The following is a 10574-nucleotide window of genomic DNA, read 5'->3' on the forward strand; positions in this document are numbered from 1 at the left end:
CTCCCCCGTTCGTTAAAGAACTTCACACTTTTACCAAAGTTATGACGGAATATTGCAGAAAAAAAAAATAATTAAATATTGCACAAGCATTATATTAGCTCCTGTGACGTCAAAATATTGCAAAATGTGAAGCACAAAGTAAGCAAAGGCTTTCAGTAACACATCCCTGGTGCCACTGTTTCGAATGCCACCACTGTCCTTTTTAATAAGCATATTTTGCTCCCCATGTGATCGTGTAATTTGAAGCGTTTTAAAACACGCCTCTGGGAAGCATACACCTTTTTAATTTATAAAAGTGTGACTTAGCCATCAGTGTTGGATGTCCAACTGCAAGATACAGATGATGAAATGTAAATAAATTGAACACTTCGTAAGAGTCCACAACGGAGAACTAACTATGGACCCTCGCCTAGTCCCGACCCAAAAGAAAATAAACAAGCCATATGTAATGTATAGAAGCGTCCTCAACGGAGCCTTGACCATAGTACCGACCCTCGCAGAAAATCAAGAAATTAGGCTGAGTATTTTTTCTGCGATGGTCGATGGTCTCGGTGAGGGTCAATGGTCTATGGTCGCCGTTGTGGCCGCGCACCTAGTCGATAGTGTTGATGTCAATACTGTGAACTTAGAGACTTAGACCAACAGCAATGAGTGAGTCTGTCTTCGTCGAGGGTGGTCCATAAACCAAACTCTTTTAATTCGAATTTTGCTTTGTTCTCATTGGACTAGCTCACACAAACTCATGAATAACATCATTCTCATTGGGATTATCTTCTATGTGTTTGTGTTCAGAACCAATCCTCCCTGATGTCCGCCACTGGTCGCTAGCATAAAATGTGAGGTCAATCAGTAGAGGGTTGAAGTTAAAGCTTTTGAATTGAATTCTGAATTTATGATCTCACCAGGACGTATAAAATACGTATATATCATGTCTGCTTATACACAGTACCTGTGAGATTTTATCTGGGATTTTCTTAATCCACCATGGTTGTCCATGTGACCTCAGCTCTGTCTGGGAAACAAAATGTGAAAATGACTAGATATCATTTCATATACAGAATCATTTTTTTTTTTTTTTAAGCAACTGCTTTCCCACATATACGTACATATATTTAAATTGAAATTTCTAGGATTTTTGGGCCAAAAAACCCTTTATATCTACTTCATCACCCTCATAATATGTCAATCACTCTGAACGTCCTGTTGATGATTGAGACATATTGAAAATCTCAATAAGTACGTGACCTTTTAAATGAGCGACAAGAAAGATAGTATTTACCATTTCCATAACACTCAACCCGATCACTCTGAACGTCCTGTTGATCAAACAATAGAGACATATTGAAAATCTCAATAAGTACGTGACCTTTTAAATGAGCGACAAGAAAGATAGTATTTACCATTTCCATAACACTCAACCCATCTCCCTATCCATACCCTCCTCTCTGTAAAGGTCTTAATTTGCTACCGGGGCTTTGGGGCGCTGAAAGATCAAACGCAATTAGAATCTTAAATTTAATTATGTCGTAAAAATAATTAAAATATTCTACAGCGCAGAGCGTGTCAGATATGCAGGAATAACTTGTTGAGAGGTTTATCACCATATTAGGCGAGATAGTTGAAGTATTTACTCCAGAACAGTATAAATCCTGAGCTAGGAGCTAGTGTTTGCAAAATATTTTGAATGTTATGCAGAAAAAGTGTATGAATAGTTTACTTCATATTGCGAATGAAACCAAAAGGCAGAATTAGAATCTTAAATTTAATTATGTCGTAAAAATAATTAAAATATTCTACAGCGCAGAGCGTGTCAGATATGCAGGAATAACTTGTTGAGAGGTTTATCACCATATTAGGCGAGATAGTTGAAGTATTTACTCCAACCGTACATACAGTATAAATCCTGAGCTAGTGTTTGCAAAATATTTTGAATGTTATGCAGAAAAAGTGTATGAATAGTTTACTTCATATTGCGAATGAAACCAAAAGGCAGTGCATTCGGAGTGGGTTTCATACTAAGCTTGAACTCACATTTTATTCTGTACCTGTAGAAATACTTGAACACAAAGTAGTTACTAACAGAGCAAGAACATTAGATGTCGTATAAGATCATAAAGGTACGTCTACACTACAGCTGACCTGCCGACCGACATCGCCTGTGGGACCCAAATGAAGAAGGTAAGATCAAAAGATTTGGGTGGAATGAAACTGGGGCACACTTGCTCTCCCACTGATGTGGTATCGTCACAATGATAAGCCTGATAACCCGACTAGTTATCATTGATATTGTTGTTACAATAGTCGACCGACATCGCCTGTGGGACCCAAATGAAGTAGGTAAGATCAAAGGATTTGGGTGGAATTAAACTGGTGCACACTTGCTCTCCCACTGATGTGGTATCGTCACAATGATAAGCCTGATAACCCGACTAGTTATCATTGATATTGTTGTTACAATAGAACTCCGTTAGTGGTAATCGTAATAAACATGTTAAACACTATGGCCCTCCCGTCAATAGATTTATTATTCATGATATTCCTACCAGAGACATCGAGGAGCCTTGCCTAACAAAGTTCTACTGAAGGCGTACGTAATTAAAGAGCTTAAAATGTAAATTATATAATATCGACTTGCTGCCTCCACTAATTATAAACATTCAAACTGGATATTAAACACTATGACCCTCCAGTCAATAGATTTATTATTCATGATATTCCTACCAGAGACATCGAGGAGCCTTGCCTAACAAAGTTCTACCGAAGGCGTACGTAATTAAAGAGCTTAAAATGTAAATTATATAATATCGACTTGCTGCCTCCACTAATTACAAACATTCAAACTGGATAGCTGGATACGAACCTTTTTCTTCACTAGAGAGAGATAGTGCTGCTTAACGCCCATCGTCTGCCTCTACATTTCAAAGGTTGCAGGCCGGACTTGAAAATTACAACTGTTCAGTTGTATTTTCCTTTTGGAATTTTCCCTCTTGCGAAGCTCGTTTCCCCTCTTCTGGCGTGGTAGCAAGATGGCGCGCCATCGGAATCGGTTCCGTTTCCAGAACAAAAATAGAATTTTTAGAGGAAATTTTTGGATGATGATCCAACTGAAAAATATTACATCACTCTCTGTTTTTTTTTTTTTTTTTTTTTTTTTTTTTTTTTTTTTTTTAAAATTTTGTAGCTTCTTCGCACCATTCGAACATTTTCTGCAGGAAACGCCAAGAAAATCTTTGGACCGATTGTAATATTTTCTCATTACCTTGTATAGGTTCCCTATACTTGTGAGTAATAGAGAGTTAAATGGCTTAAGAAAAGCTTTTATTTAACAAATGCCCTTCTCTAAATAACGCTATTAAATTTTTATGTCGCTACTGGGATTCGAACGCTTCGTTCCTCGGATTACGAGTCCAATGTGCTACCTATGAGCTACTAGAAGCCCATCCAGATGAAAAATGAGACAAGGTTTTGGGTGGTTGGATTGGGAGAGATTTTCGTCGCCTCCTGTGAAGTACCAGGCAATCTTCAGTGTATCTGGATCAAGGATCATCTTGAATTAATCTATTAATAACTCAATTCGATTACTAATCAGCCTGAAAGCCCGGGTATTCTTGAAATCGAAATATAGAATGATTGACCAGACTGTCCTGCCCAAAAGCTCTGGAAATCAAACTAAAACTAAGGACCTCTGTATTTAAAACTATGCTAAATTTTCTCTTAAAATTGAAGATTTGATGCCCCCTGAGCAGGCCAACTTTGTAGTTATTACAACGTTCTTGTCGCTCACGGAACAACCTTATTGCCTCTGACAATTCACGAGAGTACTGTTCCTCTCTTGTTCGTATCTTCATTCATGATAATTTCTTTACTATAGATTGCTATAGGTCATATAGTAATCTGGTAGTATTGTGTAGTACGAAGTTCCATTCATAATTTTCTTTCTGGCATCTAGCAATTGGCGGTAAGACAAAATACTTTGCTAGGTGTGTAATTGACTGGGATATGTTATAGGTGTGTGTTTGTGTACATTGTTAATTACTGTAACCAGTCATTTATAAGGGTAGGTATGGCAGACCTTTCTCGTGAGTGTGATAAGACTGATTAATCTTTCTTGAATAAACATTTACTAAATCATAAATATACCCACCTAACTTCTGTTGGAAAATGGCATTGGTACTGGATTTTAGTGCTGACTTGGGCGAAGACAGAGGACTGTTATTGGTGGAGCTATCCGTAATCTGAAATCAAATCAAAATTAATTGTTTCATTAACCATCAGTGCACATTGATAAATTCTGCTTAAGGACTCTGAAAATTACTAGTTGTATTTTCCTTTCGGAATTTTCCCTCTTGCGAAGCTCGTTTCCCCTCTTCTGGCGTGGTAGCGCCTGTACTAAAGCATAGGAAATCCAAGATGGCGCGCTATCGGAATCGGTTCCGTTTCCAGAAGGAAAATAGAATTTTTAGAGGAAATTTTTGGATGATGATCCAACTGAAAAATATTACATCACTCTACCTGTTTTTTTTTTTTTTTTTTTTTTCATTTACTGATCATCTCTTTGTAGACTGCAAACTTGACCATGGTAATAAAGTGGTCACAGGTAATCATCTAGTTGTCTAGGAACCCTGATTTATAAACTGAAACAAATAACTCCATACATTGCTATTGATGGGTAGGCATTTGAGATACAATTTGCTAGGTACAGAAAGTATAAAGTTTTCTATACAATAATTATTTCTCGACTAAAGTATTTGAACCCCATAACTTGCTTGTCGCTGTTACCCATAGCTTACCTATCGCTGGAAGCCCATGATACTAGGGGATGTTTGGTTCTCACCATGGGTGCTGCAGTAGAGTTTGGAACAGGAAGCCTTTGGATCGGAATCAAATTGTTACTCAGGACAACTTTGTCAATATTCTGAGACTTATACTGGGCAATTCTACGACCTGGAAAAGCAATTTGGTGACATTAAAATCACTTATCACATCTTGGAAGAAATTGCTGCTGTACATAGTACCAGGACAACTTTGTCAATATTCTGAGACTTACACTGGGCAATTCTACGACCTGGAAAAGCAATTTGGTGACATTAAAATCACTTATCACATCTTGGAAGAAATTGCTGCTGTACATAGTAGCCATTCAGTAGCAACACTTGGCAAAGTATCACAAATTGATAGAATTGGAATAAATTAGACGAGTTGGAATAAATTAAATACTGTAAATTACTGTTTCTCTACAGTCTCTTCTCTGTCACAAGTCCTGTCTACTCTAAAGTAAAGGGACATTTCAGTCTCATTCTGGCAGTATAATATAAACACAAGCCTGGTTTTCATTGTGTGTATTAAAGACCATTGATTGGACAAAAATGGCTATACACAAGCACAGAGAAAAGCAATGTTAGTTCACACCCATTGTTCAAGTTTATCCTATTAAACATTTAACATGTTTTGCTCCCATTGTTTCAGTACAATAACTGGATTAAGCTCCTTGTCTTTTCACAACCGGCATGCTTTGAAAGTCCTAACCAATCCTAATGGGACTTAGAATCTTAAATTTAATTATGTCGTAAAAATAATTAAAATATTCTACAGCGCAGAGCGTGTCAGATATGCAGGAATAACTTGTTACGCTCCGCCCCACCAAGTCAAGAAAGTTTGTCCTATTTGCTATGTCGACTTACTAGTCATAAATGCTCTTATGTATGCTAATCAACCCTTTTTCGTTCCTCATTTCAGTGTATCGTGGTGCTCCCGCAATCCCAGGACCCTATGTTCGATGTGACAGATCTGCAGAGTACATTCAGCGACACTGGCTCCACCATCATAGGCCGGTGTGGCCTGTTAGAAGTGGCCTTTGCCTATGATGCTCCCATGAGGAAGATGACCATCCACATTCTGCAGGCCAGAGATATTCCGGCCAAGGAAAGAGGAGGCCCTGTCCACACTCAAGTGAGTTTTTATTAGGGCTAATACAGGGGGCACACGATCTGCACTCGCTTACAAGTAGGTATACGAGTAGTTGGCCTGTAAATAAATGCGCCTGCACCACTAGAATCAAATCACATGTTTTGTAGTAGCTTGCAAGTCCATATGTTTGGCACGCAATAGTTTCGGTTGATGTCAAAATCTTTGAAGAAAATAATGTGCCTGCGCCTGCACTACCAGAAGAATCATAATCGGAAATTCTGAACTTACTTTTCTTCTCTAAGCTGGATACTAAACTAAAGTCCACGCTGCACTAAGCACACATTGCACATGTTTGTCAGTTATCATAAATTTTGTTATCATTTGAAGTGTGAGGCCTAGGTGTACATATGCCATATGCCATAATGTATCTAGTACTCATAATATTGTACAGCGTGTAGGCATATTAAATTTCTGAGGTCCTTTACTCTTAACGTGTCATCATACAGGGGGCACACGATCTGCACTCGCTTACAAGTAGGTATAGTTGGCCTGCCATAGTTTTGGTTGGTGTTTTCATCATTAGAGAAATAAATGCGCCTGCACCACTAGAATCAAATCACATGTTTTGTAATAGCTTGCAAGTCCATATGTTTGGCACGCAATAGTTTCGGTTGATGTCAGAATCTTTGAAGAAAATAATGTGCCTGCACTACCAGAAGAATCATAATCTGAAATTCTGAACTTACTTTTCTTCTCTAAGCTGGATACTAAACTAAAGTCCACGCTGCACTAAGCACACATTGCACATGTTTGTCAGTCATCATAAATTTTGTTATCATTTGAAGTGTGAGGCCTAGGTGTACATATGCCATAATGTATCTAGTACTCATAATATTGTACAGCGTGTAGGCATATTAAATTTCTGAGGTCCTTTACTCTTAACGTGTCATAATTTGCGTGTCATGCATTTGTGTAGAGGCGTGTAGGTTTGACCTGCACATTATGATATCACATTTGAAACTCATGTGACTACCAGACCAGCAGTGAAGAATTTGTGTAACTTTTAGTAAAGAGAGGAACAAAACTAAATTCAACTAACTGCTCGGAATTAGAGTTACCAAAAGACACACATTAGCTTTTCTTACATACTTGTCCCCCGTTCCTAATTTATTCCAATTCTATCAATTTGTGATACTTTGCCAAGTGTTGCTACTAAATGGCTACTATGTACAGCAGCAATTTCTTCCAAGATGTGATAAGTGATTTTAATGTCACCAAATTGCTTTTCCAGGTCGTAGAATTGGTTTGTCAGTTTCTTCTATATTTCTTTTATTTATATTGTATTTTGATATTGGATCGTTATTGGTGTTCGATATTTGCCAACTTGGTGACTGATACAATAATACATTAAGCAAGTAAATAGAAGTGAACCGTAAAAGTAGACTAGCTAGAATCGATTCGACCTGAATGAAATCAGCGCAGGTCTGTGTTGATTTTTTATTAAAAGGCAAAATATGAAACTGTCAAACCAAATTGCTTATCGCACCAGAAGTGTAACACCCGAGCACTTAAAATATTGCCCAACAATGCAACAAAACTTTTATCAGATCTTTCAAAACATGTAAGGGGAAGCATTAAAATCGAATTACTATTGTAATTTTTATTTGCATGATTAAAGTTGCTGTATGCACTTTTGTGCAAAAGCGTATACCTGTGTGCGTGAGGTAGATATATTTTGTTAGCTTTGATAAATAGATTGTTGCTCCAGAGAGCTTTCGATTGTATAGTCGGAGACTGTTTATCATTCATTCTGCTCTCTCAATAGGGAGTATTTCTGTTTGAAATGAGAACAATGTCGTATACACTTTCAGGTGAATCATTTGTCTTCTAATAAAAGGGCTGAAACGCTGAATATGTCATGCATATGTGGTCGAGTCTACTGTTCCTCCGCGTTTTGTGGCTATTGATGCGTGGAAGAAAACTTTATATATTGTACTTTTGTCACAGTGATTTCAGCTAGTTTCACAGGGGGAGTATCAAGAGAGCAGTTTTCAATCGATCGGACTTTCAATGTCCATCTGTCTTCTAATAAAAGGGCTGAAACGCTGAATATGTCATGCATATGTGGTCGTCGAGTCTACTGTTCCTCCGCGTTTTGTGGCTATTGATGCGTGGAAGAAAACTTTATACCTATATTGTACTTTTGTCACAGTGATTTCAGCTAGTTTCACAGGGGGAGTATCAAGAGAGCAGTTTTCAATCGATCGGACTTTCAATGTGTTAATACTACCATATTCATATTTGCTAGGTCTACTTAGGTAGCATTGTACTCTTTCAAGTTCATTATTAAATAGTTCTGTCAGCTCGATTCAAAGTTCAAATAGTTTTAGTGGTCATACTGGACATGGTTAGAGCCTTATTTATACTCTTAGTTAAATCCGACAAATCCTTTACTTGGAAGTCCCATTAGGATTGGTTAGGACTTTCAAAGCATGCCGGTTGTGAAAAGACAAGGAGCTTAATCCAGTTATTGTACTGAAACAATGGGAGCAAAACATATAGGACAAACTTTCTTGACTTGGTGGGGCGGAGCGCCACCGCGCTCCTTAATTAATGGACAGTGGTAGTGAAATCTACCCTAATTACCAAAATGACTATGAGTTATACGAGTATTTTAAAGGTGTGTGTACACAGAACACATGACAATAAATTCAGAGATATTGGTCACAAGTGTCAATTACTATCGGTAAAATATTAACAATATAAAGATTAATGATACAATACAGTCAATGGCTGACCCCAGAGTGAAGCAATAAACCGCAATTATAGCGCTCTATGAAATTCTCTTCTGAAGCTTATAACTCACAAATCATACACGTAGAAGATAAATGAAATTATGACTTGAACAATATGGAGTTCGAGCTTTGAGAAAATTAATATTGGAAACAGTCATGAAGAAACTACTCTGGTACGTGGGAAAATAGAAGAAATTGCCATTTTCACATGTACTCACTCCGATGAAAAGTACGAGTAGGTAGTTCTGCACAAGGAAATTCAGAAAAGCAATTAAAGATGAGATTGTCAGCTTAGTTCACTTGGAGGTTTATGCACCTACCATGTAAGTTGTGAGCGCTAGGTCGCGGGTGTGATTCACGTCCGGGGCGAACTTTATCCTAAACAGATAAGGTTCGTTCTCGGAACGGCTTTCTCTCTCCTGTACTACCCTCATTCTCTCTTCGATTTCGGGACGAAATCTCAATTGATTTTGACACTCTAGACCAAAAAGTTAGAGATGGAGGAAACATTTTTTGATGGAAACATTCAAACCAGGATTTAATTAAGTCTCACAAACCGGACTCAATACTGTTATTACTATGATTTTACCTTAATAGAAATCACCCTGTATTAGTGAATATTGATAGAGACTATGACGTTTGCCTTGACTACCATACATTGAGGAATAGACTGTATCATTCCGAGACCTCTTTCTAGATTTACGTACCTATGCACATTAGTATGCTTGAAATATAAACATTAGGAATCTAAAATAATGGGTCATTATTAATATTTTTCTTCTGAATGAAGTCATAAGTCTGAATGAAAAAAAAAAAAAAAAAAACAGGTAGAGTGATGTAATATTTTTCAGTTGGATCATCATCCAAAAATTTCCTCTAAAAATTCTATTTTTGTTCTGGAAACGGAACCGATTCCGATGGCGCGCCATCTTGCTACCACGCCAGAAGAGGGGAAACGAGCTTCGCAAGAGGGAAAATTCCAAAAGGAAAATACAACTGAACAGTTGTAATTTTCAAGTCCGGCCTGCAACCTTTGAAATGTAGAGGCAGACGATGGGCGTTAAGCAGCACTATCTCTCTCTAGTGAAGAAAAAGGTTCGTATCCAGCTATCCAGTTTGAATGTTTGTAATTAGTGGAGGCAGCAAGTCGATATTATATAATTTACATTTTAAGCTCTTTAATTACGTACGCCTTCGGTAGAACTTTGTTAGGCAAGGCTCCTCGATGTCTCTGGTAGGAATATCATGAATAATAAATCTATTGACTGGAGGGTCATAGTGTTTAACATGTTTATTACCATTACCAATAACGGAGTTCTATTGTAACAACAATATCAATGATAACTAGTCGGGTTATCAGGCTTATCATTGTGACGATACCACATCAGTGGGAGAGCAAGTGTGCACCAGTTTAATTCCACCCAAATCCTTTGATCTTACCTACTTCATTTGGGTCCCACAGGCGATGTCGGTCGACAGGTCAGCTGTAGTGTAGACGTACCTTTATGATCTTATACGACATCTAATGTTCTTGCTCTGTTAGTAACTACTTTGTGTTCAAGTATTTCTACAGGTACAGAATAAAATGTGAGTTCAAGCTTAGTATGAAACCCACTCCGAATGCACTGCCTTTTGGTTTCATTCGCAATATGAAGTAAACTATTCATACACTTTTTCTGCATAACATTCAAAATATTTTGCAAACACTAGCTCAGGATTTATACTGTATGTACGGTTGGAGTAAATACTTCAACTATCTCGCCTAATATGGTGATAAACCTCTCAACAAGTTATTCCTGCATATCTGACACGCTCTGCGCTGTAGAATATTTTAATTATTTTTACGACATAATTAAATTTAAGATTCTAATT

At 37.6% G+C, this 10574-nt stretch overlaps 1 protein-coding gene across 1 annotated transcript in view; it reads right to left on the reverse strand.

Annotated features, from left to right (window-relative positions):
* Positions 1-4653: 4653 nt before the first annotated feature.
* The window catches only part of LOC113470094, an 18595-nt gene continuing 12674 nt past the window's right edge, over positions 4654-10574 (reverse strand). The window contains exon 4 of the mRNA XM_026828277.1: positions 4654-4944. Within this exon, the coding sequence (XP_026684078.1) occupies positions 4787-4944 (158 nt within the window). The 3' untranslated portion in view covers positions 4654-4786. The remainder of the gene's footprint in view (positions 4945-10574) is intronic.

This window comes from Diaphorina citri, unplaced genomic scaffold (assembly GCF_000475195.1).
Source record: "Diaphorina citri unplaced genomic scaffold, Diaci psyllid genome assembly version 1.1 scaffold1390, whole genome shotgun sequence".
Classification (NCBI taxonomy): domain Eukaryota; kingdom Metazoa; phylum Arthropoda; class Insecta; order Hemiptera; family Psyllidae; genus Diaphorina; species Diaphorina citri.